This window comes from Pipistrellus kuhlii, unplaced genomic scaffold (assembly GCF_014108245.1).
Source record: "Pipistrellus kuhlii isolate mPipKuh1 unplaced genomic scaffold, mPipKuh1.p scaffold_m20_p_3, whole genome shotgun sequence".
NCBI classification, from domain to species: domain Eukaryota; kingdom Metazoa; phylum Chordata; class Mammalia; order Chiroptera; family Vespertilionidae; genus Pipistrellus; species Pipistrellus kuhlii.
Window position 1 is genome coordinate 89,107,484 of NW_023425529.1, and position 19,659 is coordinate 89,127,142.

Genomic DNA, 19,659 nt, shown 5'->3' on the forward strand with positions numbered 1-19,659 from the left:
CTGGCCACTCAATGAGTGTGTGTGTGTGTGTGTGTGTGTGTGTGTGTGTGTGTGTGTATTAGAGGCCCAGTGCATGAGTTCGTGGATGGGTGGGGTCCAGCCAGCCTGGCCAGGGGGAGGGGACATGGGAGGTTGGCCAGTCTGCCTGCTGGTCGAACTCCTGGTTGAGGGGACAATTTGCATATTAGCCTTTTATTATATAGGATATACACTGAGTGGCCAGATTATTATGCATTTAGAGATCATAATAATCTGGCCTCTCAGTGCATATGGAGATTAATAATAGGTAAAACTAATATATGGTGATAAAAATTAGGAAATTAAAAGGGTTTTTATTAATTAGTAGGAGGTACAAAGAAACTTTCTGGGATAAAAGAAATGTCCTACATCTTGAGTAGGATAATAATTAAACAGGTATATTCACTTGGCAAAACTCATCAAACTTACACTAAAGATTTATACATTTCACTGAATATATAAATCTAAAAGAAAAAAAATCACTTAAGAAAATTTCAGTATTCATCAATAGGATAAAATGCAATTTTTCTAAAGCAGAATATTTTTTAAATTTTTAAAAATATATATATTTTATTGATTTTTTTACAGAGAGGAAGGGAGAGGGATAGAGAGTTAAAAACATCAAAGAGAGAGAAATATCTATCAGCTGCATTCTGCACACCTTCTGTTGGGGATGTGTCTGCAAGCAACGTACATGCCCTTGACCAGAATTGAACCTTTCAGTCTGCAGGCCGATGCTCTATTCACTGAGCCAAACCAACTAAGACTAAAGCAGAATATTTTAAAAACTATCTCAAGGAAACTTTATTTTTAAACACTTAAAGTTTAATGAAGACTCTTAAAGTTTAAAAGTAAAAACTAAGATGTCCTACCCAATTTATTAATATGAATACTGCTCTAAGTGTAAGAGCTGCTCTGAAATGTACTACAAATAGGTTTTGTAATGCTATAAACTTCTTTTAGTAAAATGTCAATGGAATAAAGACAAGAGGAAAAAAGATAACAGGAAGCAAAACAAAAAAATGAAACATTGTAAAGGGAATACATTGTACCTGTTGGGAGAGGTATATAAATCCTCTTCTCTAATCTTCTTCGCAAAGCTTCATCAATATCCCATGGGAAATTAGTAGCAGCCAATACCATAACCATTTTGGAAGGATCATCATTCTCTAAAGCTCCTCCAACACCTACATACAGTAAGAGGAAAAAGTCCATTATTTCTTCATTCAATTAACACTCTAAGCATCAGTCCCAGGCTGGTGATAGGCTCAATGATAAAAATAACACATCCTGACTTCTGGATTGTGGCAGACCACGCACTTCAACAGACAACTATAAAAAAGGAAACTGAAGAGTTCACATAATCTATTATAGGATTCTAATCCAATAAGAAAAACCTTTTTTTCCTGTAAGAAAATATATACACATTCCTCTGAAAAGGCATGAAAGATTATGCTGTTTTATTCCTCTCTGATTTTTTTAAATCACGAAGTTTCTCAAAAATTCTAATTTACTTAAATGTTATTTTTCAATTAGTTTACATTCAATATAATTTTATATTAGCTTAAAGTGTACAGCATAGTGGTTAGTTAATCATTTACTTTACAAAGTGATTTCCCCAATATTTCAAGTACCTACCTGGCACTGTATATAGAGTTATTGCAATACTAGAGGCCTGGAAAACAGATTCGTGCACTGGTGGGGTCCCTCAGTCTGGCCTGTAGAGTTGGGCTGGAACCGGCTTTCCAACATCCCTCACAGAGTTCTGGATTGTGAGAGGGCGCTTCTCGGGTGACGTACCCCAGAATAGGGCTCCCTCCTCTCTGGTTCCAAGTGTGTTACCTGGAACATGGTCAGTGTGCATCATAGCTACCAGTTGGAGCATCTGCCCCCTAGTGGTCATTGTGCGTCATAGATACTGGTAGGACAGTCCCTTAGCCATATATTAATATATATACACCCTGTTTCCCCAAAAATAAGACAGTGTCTTATATTAATTTTTTCTCCCAAAGTTGTGCTAGGTCTTATTTTCAGGGGATGTTTTATCTTTCCATGCACTAGGTCTTATTTTCGGAGGATGTCTTATTTTCGGGGAAACACAGTGTGTGTGTGTGTGTGTGTGTGTGTGTGTGTGTGTATATATATATATATATATATATATATATATATATATATATATATATAAAGTTATTGACTATAGTCCCTATGCTGTGGACTATTTTGTGAATACCAATATGCACATTTTTCACCCAGCACCCCCAACCTCCCAATCCTCTGACAACCATCAGTCTGATCTCTGTATCTATGAGGCTGTTTCTACTTTTGTTCATTTATTTTGGTCTTTAATTTCCACCTATAAGTAAAATAATCTAATATTTATCTTCCTCTGTCTGACATTTCATTTAGCATAAGACCCTCTAGGTCCATTTATATTGTTGCAAACAGTAAAATTAGATTCTTTTTATGACCATGTAATATGTCATTGTATACATGTATATATGAATATGTGTGAATACACATTCTATATAATAAAAGGCTAATATGCAAATCAACCGAACGGCAGAACAACCAGTTGCTATGATGTATACTGACCACTAGCGGGCAGACGCTCAATGCAGGAGCTGCACCCTGGTGGTAAGTGCATGATTTCATGCAACGGGCCTCTAGTATATACATATTTATACCACCACTTTGTATCTCCTCCTGCCCCCTCCCCCCCCACTTCATAGCTTGATGCCCTGTTCCCTCTTGTAGCTCTCTGCCTCCCACCTGCTTGCTATCCTGCCCAGCCTATAGCTCTCTGCCACCCATTTGTAGTTCGCTGCCCCATCCTCCTATAAATCCATGATCCGGTTATTATGTGGTTGGTCGTTACACCTCAGGGCATAATGGATAATTAGCATATTCCTCTCATTATATAGGATACCCTTGCTGGGTAGAGTTTTCTTGGTTGTAGGTCCTTGCCTTTCATTATTCCTGACAGTCTTATTGCAGCTCCCTTGTAGATAACTGTCTTTCTCTTTTTGCTTTAAGATTTTTTGTCTTTAACATTTGCCATTTTAATTATGATGTGTCTTGGTGGGGGTCCCTTTGTTTCATCTTGTTTTCCAAATTGCTGATTTGATACTCTGATTCATCTAGTCTGCTGTTGATTCCTTCTAGTGTATTCTTCATTTTTGACTGCTTCTTTTTTATGGTTTCTGTGTCCTTTTTCATATTTGCTATCTCTTTGTTGAAGAGCATCCTTATAACCATAACTTTAAACTTTATATCTGGTATAATACATTGCCTGCCTCCATTTAATTTAGCTCTTTTTCTTGGGATTTCTATTGTTCATTCGTCTCCCCATTTTAAATATATATTTTATTGATTTTTTTACAGATAGGAAGGGAGAGAGATAGAGTTAGAAACATAAATGAGAGAGAAACATTGATCAGCTGCCTCTTGCACATCCCCCACTGGGGATGTGCCTGCAACCAATATACATGCCCTTGACTGGAATCAAACCCAGGACCCTTCCATCCGCAGGCTGATGCTCTATCCACTGAGCCAAATCAGTTTCGGCTGTCTCCCCATTTTAAATGACTCTCTGTATTTGTTTCTGGGTACTAGGTAGATTGCTATTTCTCAGTCTTGGTAAGGTGGCCTTATGTAGTAGATGCCTAGTGGTACAATCTCCCCAATAAACTAAGCTAGGTGCTCCAAGAATGTCCCTTGTGTGGGATATGTAAGCTCATCTGATGTAGTTTAGTTGTGATTGCAGTTGGCCATCCACTGGCCCAGAGGTTCACTGATTGTGAAGACTGCCCCGACAACAGTGTATAAGCTGCTGTGTAGAGGCTGACTCACAAAGGGGAATTGTCTCAGCATGTCTTCTGCCTGCCAAGATCTCCCTTTGGGTGTGCCACTTATGGAACTAATCAGATCATTCTCTGGTTTGGTCCAAAGTCAGCCACCGTGTGTGTTGATTCTGGGACCTCTTGGATGGGCTCTGGTGCAGGTCAATGTGAGACACTGTGACCAGGCTGGGCTACTTCCTTAATAACCTTTCAAAAAAAGAGTGCAATGCAGGTGCAAGCTAGTCACAGCCAGCAGAATTTCCCTGCTTGGTGCAGGCTTCACAGGGTGTAACCAAACTGACTTGGGAGAATAGAGCTAGTGCTTCTATTCAGGCTGATGCCAGCAGGGGGAGGGGAGTAGGAGGAAGGGAATAAGGGGTGTTGCCAGCCAAACACATGGAAAAATTGGCCCTTGCTCTGAAGCCACTACACTCAAGACTCTCCCTATGCAAAATGTCTATGACAGCCCAAGTCTACCTAAATCTCCGCAAGAGCCTCCCAAGAAAGTCTGCAACTCAAGCCCACGCTGGGTGCAGCTAGCTGATTCTTCCAGAGAGTGGGAGCTTGGCAGGGTTGGACAACAGGGAGTCACGAGTGTGTAGCTAGTGCATTCACCCAGGCTGAAGCATTATGCAGGGAAGTACTCAACTCAGGAATGATGACATCTGAAAGCAGCATGGGAGAAGGATTCAATAAAGGAATGCTGGCAGATGTCCCTCCAGCCTTCTCCCAAAACCACAGAACCCAATCTCTCCCTGTATGACTTCAGTCTACTCTGAGCTGCCATTCCTCTGCTGGTGCCCAGGATAAGTGCCTGAGGATGAGGTCACCTGGGTTTCTAGCAGCCTACCACCTCACTCTGCTGGACAGAATCCCCATTAATTTTCACAGCCAGATGTTATGTAGGTTCTTCTTCCCAGCACTTGTGCTCTAGGCTGGGAAGCCAGCCACAGGGTTGAGAGCTCTCACTCCTCAAGAGGAACTTATGCAGCTAAGATAGCCCTCCATATTCTCACCTGCATATGGGTTCAGGGTCAGCCCATTTTGAGTCTATACATTTCCTAAAAGTCTCAGTATATTTTCTTATATAGAACTGTAGTTATAAGACTTCTATTCAGTTAGTCTTCAGTCTGTTATTCAGGTTTATTGGTCTATAGTTTAGTTATAATTTTGATTTGGTCCTGGGAGGAGGTGAGTATAACTTCTATCTACTTTGTTGACATCTTGGATTTTTCACTTCAAATACTTTATTTTAGTTGTTAATCTAATTTATTTAATATTTTTCAAGAAAGGAGAACAGCCGAGACTGGTTTGGCTCAGTGGATAGAGCGTTGACCTGCGGACTGAAGGCTCCCGGGTTCAATTCCGGTCAGGGGCATGTGCCTTGATTGCGGGCACATCCCCGATGGTGGGTGTGTAGGAGGCAGCTAATCGATGATTCTCTCCCATCGATGTTTCTAACTCTCTATCCCTCTCTCTTCCTCTCTGTAAAAAAATCAACAAAATATATGAAAGAAAGAAAGAAAGAAAGAAGAACAGAATAGGATTCATATTTACTTAATATACTATAATAATTTTGAAAGGCAGATTATATTAGAATAGTTTTGTCCTTCAAACTTCTAAGTAACTCAGAAAAAAATAAACAATAAATTTAAGAATCAACTAATAATTAGTCACTACTGAAAATACCGTTTCTTTTTTATGGCAAACTAAACATATGAGAGAGTCTACTTTTTCTAGAATTAAAATCACAGCTAGTAGTTGAACAGCCTTAGCATATCATTAGCATATTATGCTTTGATTGGTTGTTCATTTGTTCTGCTGTTTGGTCTATTTGCATATTCCCCTTTTATTTTATAGGATTATAATATAGGACTAGAGGCCCGGTGCATGAAATTTGTCCCTCAGCCCAGCCAGTACCCTCTCCAATCTGAGACCCCTTGGGGGATGTCCAACTGTGGGTTTAGGCCCAATCCCTGCCTAAACCGGCAGTCAGACATCTCTCACAATCCAGGACTGCTGGCTAACCATTTGCCTGCCTGCCTGCCTGCCTGCCTGCCTGATTGCCCTTAACTGCTTCTGCCTGCCGGCCTGATCGCCCCCTAATTACTCCCCTGCTGGTCTGATTGATACCTAACTGCTCCCCTGCCAGCCCGATTGCCCCCAACTGCCCTCCCCTGCCAGCCATCTTGTGACAATGTGGGGGTGGCCATCTTGTGGTGGCCATCTTGTGACGATGTAGGGATGGACATATTGTGGTGGCCATATATATATATATTTTTTTTAATGTATTTTATCAATGAGAGAGAATCATTGACCAGTTGCCTCCTGCACACTCCCTACTGGGGATGTGCCCGCAACCAAGGCACATGCCCTTGACCGGAATTGAACCCAGGATCCTTCAGTCCACAGGCCAACGCTCCATCCACTGAGCCAAACCATTTTCAGCTATGGTGGCCATCTTGTGATGGTGTGAGGACAACCATCTTGTGATGACGTGGGGTGATCATCTTGTGATGACATTGGGCGGCCATCTTGTGATGACATGGGGATAGCCATCTTGTGACATAATGGGGCCAGCCATCTTGTGACAATATAGGGGTGGCCATATTGTGACATGAGGGCTTGAGGGTCCATTTGCATATTACCTCTTTATTATATAGGACTAGAGGCCTGCACCCTCTCACAATACGGAACCACTGGCTCAGAAAGGAAATATAACAGTTTTGAGACAGTAATTAAACATCAGTTACCATCCATCTGAATGAGTAGCTCAGACTTGACTCTGCGACTTGCTTCGTGCTCATCAGAGGTCCCTCTTCGACTGCAGATAGAATCTATCTCATCAATGAAGATAGTAGTGGGGGCATAAAATCTAGCCTTTGTGAAAATATTTTAAAGAAATCATTTGATTATCTCATAAAACAATCTGAATTTTTAAAAATGCCATTTCCTCCTAAAATCCTAGTTAAAAAAGAGAAGTTTCTCACTGCTTTAATGCCACCATTTCATTATTGACAGGGTTAAATCAATCATTCATATTAAAAAAAGGTAAATTTCTAAAAATAAAAGGTAATATATAATATATGGTTGGTGAATTTCAGTGACCAATATATGGGGATTTATAGCACTATTCTTCCTACTATTCTGTTTGAAACTTTCCATAATATAAAACACTTTTAAAAGACAAATCATCAATCTCTTTCCTCAAATATACATTTTTAAGTAACTATTGCAAACACCTTATGAAAAGAAACTAACTTTAATGCTAAATCAATATCTAACTCATTTTTAAAATATATATTAAAATACACTTCTGCTCAACCAGCTCATTAGAGATCCAGAAATGTCAGTCACACCACACACACTTCCAAAATCTCTTCTACTCGCACTGGACAGGATGCCAAAGGGCCTTCTTTTATCTCAGGGAGGAAGCTACATCAAAGACACATTGACAATGCCAGAAACCCCACCACACCATATCTTATTAGTCTGCCAAGAACTATTTATTAAACTATAATGACACCTGCCCTAAATGAGTGGATCTAATCTAGATTTATAGGGATACCATTGCTTATACCAAAAATACTTTGAAATCCAAATACATCATCACTCACCATTTCAAACAACAGACGGACTAATTTCTCAGATTCACCTCTATATTTGGATGTCAATGTAGAGGAGGAAACGTTGAAGAACGTTGTGCCACATTCAGTGGCAACAGCTTTAGCTAGCATGGTCTTACCAGTTCCTGGGGGTCCAACCATCAGTACACCCTGAAATTTCAAAAGATCTAAATGATTTATCAGATTAAAAACTTTCTTATAAAATATCAGCTATTAAGTACAAGGAAATTTTTCCAAATGATTTTACAGATAGAAAAAAATGAAGAGGATTTCACAAAATGTCTCAAATCAGAGATAATCAGAGATGGATTAACAAAGGGCCTAGAGAACAAGTAATCTTCTTATAAATTCAGAAAGAACCTACCCAATTTCCCTAAGCCTGGCAGAAGATAAATATGCATAGTCTTAAATACCACTCAAGAGTAACTGCTCTGTGTAAGCAAAATAAAAATAAGACAGGAAGCCTATCTTCCACAGCACATTATAATATACAGCTTTTAATCAAAAAGAAGAATCCATTCTCAATTAATTTAGTAGTGATTCAAACATAATCAAATCAGCTAACACTTTATCAGTTTAATGTGCTAGATAATAGTTTACAAATACTGTTACTAATAAAAAGAGCTACTAAGTATGGACCAAAAGCGAAACTGTAGTTATTCCTCACTTTGGAAAATAAATAAGCAGAAAGGTATTTTATAAAAATAAATCAATGAGGAGTAAAGATTATTTGAGAGCACTATTTTCTAGTCTTGAAGACTAATAGATTAACACTTCACTACCCACTTCTAATGGAAGCTCAGATCATAGTTAACACCACGTTTCTTTTGCATAATAATTGGTGATCTCAAAAGGAATTCTGATCCATTTGTTAATTTAGTTTAATAAGCTAGGGATTTCAACTTTGAAGGCTATATGTACATTAAAGTTTTATAACTACATTCAGAAACCAGCTGTAGAATCTTGATACCCAGAGCAACCAGGGATCACCAGGATTTAAAACACTAGTTTTATTGAAAACTTTGTGCTTCGCAAGGAGCCTTTAACTGCGCATGAGATTGCTATTTTGAAAACTACCAAAACAACTAAAGGTACAGGAACAGCTATAACCAAGTTCATATTTCTCTTTCTAATGGCCCCTCCCTTTTCTAACATTAGCTGTGGTACAATATTTATATTTCTGAACTCATCATGATATTTCTCTTTTGATTACTCCATCTATTTCCTGTATTTCCTCCTCTATTGGCTCTTTCCCCTGACTATATAAACATATTTAAATCTGACCCATTTTTTAAATAATCATTTGCTTAATATTCAAATCCTCTAGCTACTGTGTACCTCTCCTTCCCTCTCAGCTAGCCTTCTTAAAGAAATGGCTTAAGCATACTACTGCTTCTTCATGAGCTACAATCTGGCTTTTGCCTCCACTACTTCACTAAAAATACCTAATTTACTAACCCACCAGTCACTTTTCAACTCACGTGTTCTTTCTCTCTGACCTCAATGTTGCAGATACTTGGTATTCATTCCCCCCTTCCTGAAACCCATCTTTTCTGGGTTGGTTCTAGGACCCTGCTCTTTCCTAATACTTCTCCATCAAGACTGTCTTCAGTGTCTTCAGATCTCCTCTTCATGTTCACATTCCCAAAGCAATCCCATATCTTTTGTGTTCTTTTATAAACTCCTACAACAATTTCATCCACATGCATATTATAAACCACCGCTTATATCTTACAATTTTAACTCACTCTATTCTAAGCTCCAGACCTCTATTTCCAATTACCTGATGAGTAATTACCTAAACATATTTTGTTCCTATTTAAATCTGTTCCTTTTCTCAATTTCCAACATCATTTCATTGTACCCTATATAATAAATAATTTAACTGGCCTTTTACCCCAATTCCTGGGAGGAAGACTCTAAATTCTTGGAATTTCCCAACTGACAGGAGTGTCTTTGTTATCCACGTTGAGCCCTGAAATTTTATGCTTCTGTATTTTCCGGCGTATAAGACAACTTTTGAAACAAAAAAAAGTCAACTGAAAATCGGGGGTCGTCTTATACGCCGAGTATATCCTGAAAAACGTCTCGATAAGCCACTAAACGAATTTTCCAACTCGATCCTGCACCAATCACTGCAAGGCTGCTCAGACCGCCTCTCTAACTCAGCCAATCCAAGCAGGCTTTTTATGCATGTAAATTATACATGTTCTGTACCCGAAGCTACACTGTGTTCTAGTAAAAAGCCTGCTCAGATTGGCCAGAGTCAGAGAGGCGGTATATTATAACCTTTGAACCTTTGCTTTTTGTGATTGGCTCACTGTGGTACATACAGTTGCAGCACAGGAATGTTCTGTGTAGCCAAAGCTGCAGTATCAGGACACATACAGTGAGTTAAAAAGTACTGTAATAAACATTCTGTGTGTAACTGAAGCTACAGTACTGTATAACCTCGGCCTAAAAGATTAGTGGGTGTATAACAAATGGCGGGTAGAAAAGAACCCATCATGGCTCCAGCAAGAAGAAGGAAATTTGAAGCCAGTTTCAAACTGAAAGTTGTAAACTTTGCCAAGGAACACAATAACTGTGCTGCGGCAAGACAATAAGGAGTAACAGAAAAGATGGTCCGAGACTGGAAAGCAAATGAAGATGCTTTAAAGAGTATGCCAAGGAATAAGTGTGCATTAAGAATAGGCACCCCTTTTTGACCAGAACTCGAAAAGCATGTAGCAGACATGGTTCTTGAGCATCGTCAAAATGGTTATGTAGTGACACGAAACAAAATACATATGTTTGCACTTTAGTGGGCCAAATCTAACCCAGATAACAGCAAAGGATTTAAGGCCACTACATTCTGGAGTACTAGGTTCTTGGAAAGGCACAATCTGGTACTGAGGCAAAAGACCAAAATTGCACAAAAATTACCTGCAGATCTTGACAGCAAAGTAAGTCTTTTCCATCAATATGTAATACAACAGTGCAAGAAACATGGCTATGCATTAAGTCAGATCGGAAATATGGATGAAACTCCTATGAATTTCGATATGGTTGGAAATAAAACTGTTAATCCAAAAGGTGCAAAAACAGTGATAAATAAAACAACAGGACATGAGAAGTCCAGTTTTACTAGCATGTACAGCTGATGGTGCGAAACTAAAACCAATGATTATTTTTAAAAGAAAAACAATGCCGAAAATCAAGTTCCCTGTTGGAGTTTTTGTACATGTGAATGAAAAAGGATGGATGGATGAAGAGGTAAAGCTATGGCTTGATAATGTATGGAGTAGGCGACCAGGTGGACTTCGTCAAGAACGTAGCCTACTGGTGTGGGATATGTTCAGGGCTCATTTAACTACCAACACAAAGAACAGGCTGGCAAGAATAAACACAGATGTGGCAGTTATTCCTGGAGGATTGACATCATTGGTACAGCCACTGGATGTGTGCCTAAACAAGCCATTTAAAGATCGCATTAGAGAACAGTGGAATGAGTGGATGGTTAGCGGCGAAAAGTTATTCACAAAAGGAGGAAACATGTGTGAGCCACAATTGGATGTTTTGTGTAACTTTGTCATAAAAGCCTGGAATGATATTACTGAAGAAACAGTAATCGGGTCTTTCAAGAAGTGTGGCATATCAAATTCTTTGGATGGTATGGAGGATGACTTCTTGTGGCAAGATGAAGGGGAAGCCGAAGCTGAAGCGACACCATCTGATTCGGAATTTGATCCATATGATGACTGTCTTACAAATGTATCACAAGAGGTCATTGATGAACTTATGATATCAGAAGAAGAACATGATGAGGATTTTGAAGGATTTTAAGCTCACAATGCTCCTCTGCCTAAAAAACCTTATCATCCCAGTCAGTCACAAACAAGCATTTTCTGCAAGTTCTTCATGTAATTTTCTTTCCAGATGATGCCATCATTGTTAATGTTCTCTTTTGGATTTCTTGTTTCTCGGTCAAGTTCATGGCATTGCCATTTGTGAAGAGGCCTTCCATTTATGGTATCAATGTACAGTATATTACGGTATGTTCGAAAAATATCATTCATTAAAATTTAATTAAAAAAAGAACTGGTGTTGCCTCGGAAGTGGGGGGTAGTCTTATACAGCGACTATAGGCCTAAACCTATGTTTTAACTGTAAAATTAGGGGGTCGTCTTATACGCCGGAAAATACGGTAATGAGGTGGCTCATGGTGGGCCCCTATATAGTTTATGCTAATTACAATAGATGACTCAGGATGGGTTCTGGGCTAGCTAAAAAAACAACAACCATGTGATTTAGAGGGTTGGGGTACTGGATAGAGGAAGGTAGGCCTGGAGATGAGACATATGGACAATGATTTAATCTATCATGACCATGTAATGAAACCCCAATAAAAACTGGACACTGAATCCTGTGTGAGCTTCCCTGCTGGAAACACTCTATGCATTGTCACACATCCACATGCTATGAGGGTAAAGCATCCTAATTCCACAGGGAGAGAACATAGAAGCTTTACTTTCAGCAGAGTCCCAAATCTTGCCCTATGTATTTCTTCCCTTGGCTAACTCTGAATAACTTCCTTTTGCTATATTAAAGATGTAATCTTAAGTATAATGCTTTCCTAAATTCTGTGAGTCTTTCTAGAGAACTATTGAACCTGAAGAGGTAGTGAGAAGCCCAACATTTATAGCCAGCTTGTCAGAAGTGAGGGTGACCTGAGGACCCTCAAGTTTGCAGCAACATCCTAAGTAGGGCAGTCTTGTGGAAAACTGCCCTTAACTTGTTAAGTTTGGACCAATTTGGATAGTGGGTGTCAGAAGTAACTGCATGCTCCTTCAATTCAAGCCTGGAATTGGCAAGTCATAAAACGTGCCCCTCTCCCTTGGTCCTATAAACTATCAGCCATAATGTTATCACAGACCTCTTAAACATCTCGCATAAACCCACCCATTTGTTCACTAGCCAAATAACACATGCCTTAATGCAGGTCCTCATCATTTGGCTAGACTACTGCAATAGCCTACTGATCAGACTCCTCATCTATATGCAATCTATGCCATCTGCAATCTACAATCTATCTTCCATACTGCTGCCACAGTAATCTTTCACATTTGCAAATCACCCTTCTGCTGAAAACTTACAGGTCTCCTTATGAAGGTAGGTTGCAGTTACTTTAAAACTCTTTTAAATACCTGTTTTAAGACCTTGTTTTCTCTTTTAAATATTGTTTTAGGAATTATAATAAAGGGAAAATGTATGGTAATATGTTCCACAAATTAGGTAAATCTGTGTCTATAGAAGTATTTAAGTTGTGAGAAGCAATCAAAATGTCATAGTGCCCCAGCTACTTGTGTAAACAAACAGAAGAAAGGATTGAGAAAAGAAACAGACCTTCTCAGCTAATTCAGGAGGGCAAAGAAAGACAACTCTTTTACTGCACTCTACCAGTAAGAATAAAGAAAGGCTTTGCCTATGTTAAGACCTATGTTTCAGACTGCAGCTAATGGAAGGGTTTTTCAATATGTTAACAGGAAAACACTAGACTTAGGAGGAACTAGTTCTAGGCAGGCTTTAAATTCTAAAGCAGAGTGCAAGCTGAAAGGAAACACACAATCCTGGCTGGTTTGGCTCAGTGGTTAGAGGGTTGGCCTGTGGACCAAAGGGTCACGGGTTTGATCCTGGGTCAAGAGCACATATATCGATTGCAGGATCGGCCCTGGTTGGGGCACATCTAGGAGGCAACTAATCAATGTATCTTTCTCACATCGATATTTCTCTCCCCGCTCCCTTCTCTCTAAAAAGTCAATGGGGGGGGGGGGGGAATCCCTGAGTGAGGATTAAAAATAATAATAAAAGAAACACACATTCTGATAATATCTGAGATGAAGTGATCAAAATAATTAGTGAAAAATATGCCAACCTTTAGAAAGCTATTCAAACTACTTATAAAAGACTACTTGTATGTATGAGTACTGTTTACTTTGCTTGTTAACTTCTTATTTACATCTAGAAAATCCTTAAAACTAATCTCTAGCTGAGCAACCCTGAGTAAAGTGACATAACTAAAGACTATAGTTTCCACACTCCAAGCTCCTCTCCTGCCATGCAGAGGTTACACAACTACAGATTCAAATCCAGGAAATAGGGAAAAAATACAAACTTCTCCCATCCTTTACAAACTGAGTTAATAAACACTAGAAACTACAATGCTATCTTTCATTATCATGCAAGCAGCATTTTCACACCCATGTCATTTTAATAAATTCTCACCTTCCAGGGCCTTCTAATCCCTTTGAAGAAGTCAGGCATCCACATGGGAAGAACAACAGCTTCCCTCAGCAACTTCTTAGCTTCTTCCAAATCTGCTATGTCATCCCTTTGTAGGAACAGCAAAGTTTCATGTTTATTTAAAGATGATTTTGATTAATGATCAATTACTAATTCTTTTTTTTTTTTAACTTATGACATTGCTGGAGGTCAGTGCATGAATTCGTGTAAAGGTGGGGTCCCTCAGCCTGGTCATCACTCAGGGTTGATAGGGGCCTTGGGAGGTTGGCCAGCCAGCCAGGGTGAGGAACTGCGGGAGTTTGACTGGCAGACTCGATGGGGGCCATCGGGGCCAGCCAGCTGAGGGGAGGGGCTGTGTGAGATTGGCTGGGCATGGGAGGTTGGCTGAAGGAGCTCACTGACATTAAGCATCTGGCCCCTGGTGGTCAGTACATGTCATAGTGACTGGTCCGACTGGTTGCAAAGTCGTTTGGTCACTTAGTCTTTTATATATATATATAAATATATAAATATATAAATATATAAATATATAAATAAATAGATAGATAGATAGATAGATAGATAGATAGATAGATAGATAGATTCTTATATTAAGAACATTATTCTAGCAGAAACTGGTTTGGCTCAATGGATAGAGCATCGGCTTGGGGACTGAAGGGTCCCGGGTTTGATTCCGGTCAAGGGCACGTATCTTGGTTGCGGGCATATCCTCAGTAAGGGGTGTGCAAGAGGCAGCTGATCGATGACTCTTTCCCATCGATGTTTCTAACTCTCTATCTCTCTCCCTTCTTCTCTGTACAAAATCAATAAAAAATATATTTTAAAAAAAGAATATTATTCTAATTCTTACTGCATAAAATTTGGCCAGTGATCAGATAACATTCCAATTATTAATTAAAACATGTTATTCAATTAACAATCTCTCAGTTATATCATCAAATTAACATGTTAAAGTGTCTTGGTTATAGTCTGAAAAAAGGACTGTTCTGTCAATTCTATATAGTCATATTATGGATGACATCATAAACAGAAGATTAAAAGTTAAAAGAGAAGATTCACACCAAACCAACCCTATAACTTGTCTTCTCCACTACTTTAACTCAAGAACTGAAAACACTAACCAATGAATGCTAAGATTCCTGGACACAATATCTCTCTCAAGGGCTTCTACCAGATCTTTATCATATCCAGCAGCATCAAATTTTGGAATTTCACCATCACTCACACCATCTTGCATATTTTTTCTTCCCTGGAGACAGACATAAAAAAAAGTACTGGTCAATAACAACATAATTTTAACTGGCATCATTAAGCTATAAAAAGTATAACAACCATTTTAAAATAACTTTTGGTTATTTTAAGATAGTGTTTTCTTATTACCCATATGCCATCCTCTCCTTTTTAATTCATTAGAAACAGATGAACTGGCCTCCTTTACTACACATTTCTTTAAATTTATATTCTTGGGGGGAGAGCTATAGGTAAGACTAAAATGATCCTTTCAAAATACCCCTGAATTAGTGACTACAGGAGATATCCAGCAGAAAATGTTGAGAATACTAACACAGAGGAAGAAAGAAAATTCATTTACTGAAAACCTACTATATGCCAAGTTATCTCATATATATTACCTCATTTAATGCAACTACAAGGTAGGTATTACTATCCTTATTTTTACAGATGAACTAGGACTCAAAAAGATTAAGTAATTTAATCAGGTTCACAATTATTAAATGTCAGAGTAGAGATTTTAGCTCAGGTCTTCCTGACTCCTCAAACACGTGTCTTTTCCACAGCATCAGACCACTTCATGCCTGGCTGAGCTAGCTTAAAGCTTAAGAGAGGGTTGTGTATGGCCAAAAGAACTGGCCTGAATTTCATCTCACAAAGCCATTTTTCCCTGATGCTGTAAGTACTCCCTCAGGATTCAGTTTCTTCCTAGTAAAGTCCCTGGGCCACATCATAAAGTCACTGTAATGACAATGGTAAAAGAACCTTTTATAAATAGTACTATTAAGACCACTAAAGCAATATACCTACCCAAATTTTTTATCTAATAATATGGTGGCTTTTTAAAAGTATTATATTGTATGTTATAGTTTCTATGGGGTTCTGCCAAGATTGACTGAACTGTGAAGAACTTTAAGTGAAATATGCTCAGCCTAACTGGTGTGTTTCCATTGATTGGGCAACGTCCTTTGCACCAAAAGGTTGCCAGTTCAATTCCTGGCCAGGGCACATGCCTCTCATCTCTCTCTCTCTCTCTCTCTCTCTCTCTCTCTCTCTCTCTCTCTCTCTCTCTCTCTCTCTCTCCCTCTCTCTCAAGCAATAAAAATATTTTTAAAAGAAACTTTGCCAGAAACAGTTCAGCCCCTGGAACTGCTTCAGTATACAGACCAAGTACCTCCATAGAGCTTCAGCCTCACTGTTACTGTCTGATATAAAAATAAAAGGGGAAATGGTAAAACAAAAATAAGTCAATTTTCTAAACTTAATCTGAAGAGAGAGAATAGGATGAACATCTTCTACCATGTATACTTCATCAGAGATAAACCATAGTTGAGAGGGGACTAAATGGCTCCTTTTGGCAAATGCTCTAATTCTTTATGCAATCTGGTAAATCACTAAATATTGTAGTACTACAGTGACTTGACCAAAAAAATGAATAATTTACTGTTTCTGGGTAGAATCATGGCTATAGTATTAAACCAAATTTTCAGAAAGATTCTTCTATTTCAGTTGATAGACACCAATATTGATATCATTTAAAGTAATAACTTTCTGGCATACTTATACAACAAATAAAACATCAACAATTTCAAAAAATCTTAGCCTAGTATCATATTTTATAATACATATAGGCCAAGGCTAAAAGGTCATATTCAAACTAATCAGTGGGAACACTCTGTAATCACTTTCTAGAAATAAACTAAAGAATGCAACAGAAACTAATATACCTGGAACTTAACCAGCCTTCATATGGCACTATAATTTGAGACTAACCAAAAGTAAGTATTAAAAAAATGTTAGCACACAGCCATTTTGATATAAATATTCAAGTGGTAGGTAGGACTTGTAAACACTGCCATGGGAAGGAACTGCTGGACTCATACCTGAAAGTAGGAGGAATCATTGGATTTTAAGAACAATAAATACATGAGCATCTATCCCCAGCACGTTTTGTTGATCATTAAGTTTTAAATCAGTGAGTGAAAACACCTTATCTGCTTTCATCAAGCATCTATCTAATGGGAGAAACAAGTAATAAGTAAACAAAAGCAAACTACATAGGATTATAAGCTGAAGTGCTATTAAAGGCTGAGTGATCAGTGAGGCTAAAAGGAATAGGTTGGAAAGACAGGCAGAGGCAGCTCACCTGGGCCCCCATAGGCCACGGGACAGGGTGTGGATCTACTCTGAGTGCATGGGGAAATTTTTGAAACATGATGAGCAGGGGAATGATAGAATATGCTTTACATTTTTACATGACCCTCTGGCAGCTATGTAGAAAGATGGGTGGGAGGAAAAACAGAAGTACATAAATAAAAGCTGTTGTACCCCAGGCCGGCCACTCCATCCACAGAAGGAAGTGAAGGAATAAGCCAGTCCACAGACTGGCCCTAGAATCCAAAGTTTCTCAGAGGTAGAGATAAGACATTAATACAAATTAAGTCCAAAGAAGATTCAAAAGACTTTTTCAAATCAAAATGATGAGGTTATTTAAATAAACGAATTTAGGAAAACTGAAAATAAATAATTTGTTTACATTGGGAAATCAACAAAATGGGTAACAGTTATCCATCATAACAAATGGATAAACTGGAACAGGGATTTCTAATATAAGGAACCAAGGTTGCAATTACCCAGCTAGAGTAAACATAATTCCTAAAAGAAACATTTTTCAGGCCATAAAGCTAACCTCACTCAAGATATTATATTACCTGTACAGATTATACTAACAATACTAATCGCAATGTCACTGAAATGATCTTAGAATTATTTGTTTAGGTTTTCACATTAATTGAAAATAAAGTCAACATTGACAAGAATTTTATATTTAGCATGAAGACTAGTATACTTTTGTTCTCATTAAAGCAAAATATTTTATTTATTTTTATTTACTTATTTTTATTGTTTTCAGAGAGGAAGAAAGAGAAACATCAATGATGAGAGAGAATCACTGATTGGCTGCCTCCTCCACTCTCCACATTGGAGATCTAGCTCACAACTCAGGCATGTGCCCTGACCAGGAATCGAACCATGACACAACCACTAAGCAAAATACTTTAGATTCTTTTTAGTAATTTTATCTAAATTACTTGTGTCAAGAAAGATTTGTTAATGATCATCCTTTAGTATTTTAATCATTCCGTTTGAGAAAAATGACACTAAAGTTAATGAGAAACACAATATATTATAGATCAATGATACAGCTGGCCTAAAATGCAAGTAATTTTTGCATTTTATTGTATGCTTTTTATTGTGTGCTTTCATTGGCAGATGAAGTGCAATGTGGTCAGTTACTAGCTCAAATCTTGCAGTTTAATACCCAAAATTATACCCAGAGAAGGATGGAGAATGAGAAATACCCAAAATTATACCCAGAGAAGGATGGAGAATGAGAAAGGGTTCAAAGCCATGTCATATGCAGAAGGACCAGAGATACCAGAATCATTTAAGCTGAAGAAAATGCTGATGAAGCAAAACAACCAACTAATCTATTTTCCTCTATTTATTCTACCCTAGAGGCCTGGTGCATGAATTCTTGCATGGGTTGGGTCCTGCTGGCCCTTCCCCTGATAGGGGTGTGGGGTGCTGATCAGGGCGGGGCTGGCCAAGAGGGAGGTTGGCTAGCCAATCAGGGGGCAAAGGGAAGGCGGGGCCAATTGGGGCCGCAGTGCCCATCAAAGCAACCAGTCACTTCAATAGTTCCTGTATTCTGTTTGCTTGGCTTTTATATATATAGATTCATCTAAAGGAAATAACTAGGCCAATATAAAGCAATAGATGAAGTAAAATTCATATCAGCAAAAGAAAGAATTTTCTAACAATGAATTCTATTCAACAAAAGTCACCTCTTTTGATGCATAGTGAGCTACCCAACATCAGAATTTCAGGCTAGTTAGTAATAAAACTATGACCCACAGTGGTTTTTATTACTAACTAGAGGCCCAGTGCATGGGATTTGTACACAGGGGTGGGGGGATGTCCCTCAGCCCAACCTGCACCCTCTCTAATCTGGGACCCCTCAAGGGATATAAATATTCAAGTGGTAGGGAAGACTTGTAAACATCCCTCTCACAATCCAGGACTGCTGGCTCCCAACCGCTTGCCTGCCTTCCTGCTTGCATGAATGCCTCTAACTGCTTCTGCCTGCCAGCCTGATCACACTCTAATCACTCCCTTGCCAGCTTGATCCATGCCTAACTGCTCCCCTGCCAGCCCAATTCCCCCTAACTCCCCTCTGCTGCCGACTTGGTCACCCCTAACTGCCTTCTCCTGCTGGCCTGGTCGCCCCCAACTGCCCTCCCCTACAGTCTTGCCCCCCCCCACAACTGCCCTCCCCTGCAGGCCTGGTCATCCCTAACTGCCCTCCTCTGCTGGCCTGGTTGCTCCCAACTGCCCTCTTCTGCTGGCCCAGTCACCCCTAATTGACTTCCCCTGCAGGCCTGAGCATCCCCAACTGCTCTCCCTTGCAGGCCTGGTCCCTCCCAACTGCCTTCCCCTGCTGGACTGATCGCCCACAACTTCCCTCCCCTGCTGGCCATCTTGTGTCCACATGAGGGCAGCCATCTTGTGTGCTGGGGTGATCAATTTGCATATCACTCTTTTATTAGATAGGACTAGCGAAGTATAGCCATAATTATAGATGACCTTTAGTTCTTTCCATAAAT

The 19,659-nt window shown here is 39.1% G+C and overlaps 1 protein-coding gene across 3 annotated transcripts in view; it reads right to left on the reverse strand.

Moving 5' to 3' along the window:
* The window catches only part of KATNAL1 (katanin catalytic subunit A1 like 1), a 78,321-nt gene that overhangs the window by 15,981 nt on the left and 42,681 nt on the right, over positions 1 to 19,659 (reverse strand). For all 3 annotated transcript variants that reach the window (XM_036458159.2, XM_045588483.1, XM_036458157.2), the window contains exons 5-9: positions 14,887 to 15,014; positions 13,748 to 13,853; positions 7,475 to 7,633; positions 6,611 to 6,737; positions 1,071 to 1,205 (exon numbers count right to left, since the gene is read on the reverse strand). In XM_036458159.2, the coding sequence (XP_036314052.1) occupies positions 1,071 to 1,205; positions 6,611 to 6,737; positions 7,475 to 7,633; positions 13,748 to 13,853; positions 14,887 to 15,014 (655 nt within the window). The remainder of the gene's footprint in view (positions 1 to 1,070; positions 1,206 to 6,610; positions 6,738 to 7,474; positions 7,634 to 13,747; positions 13,854 to 14,886; positions 15,015 to 19,659) is intronic.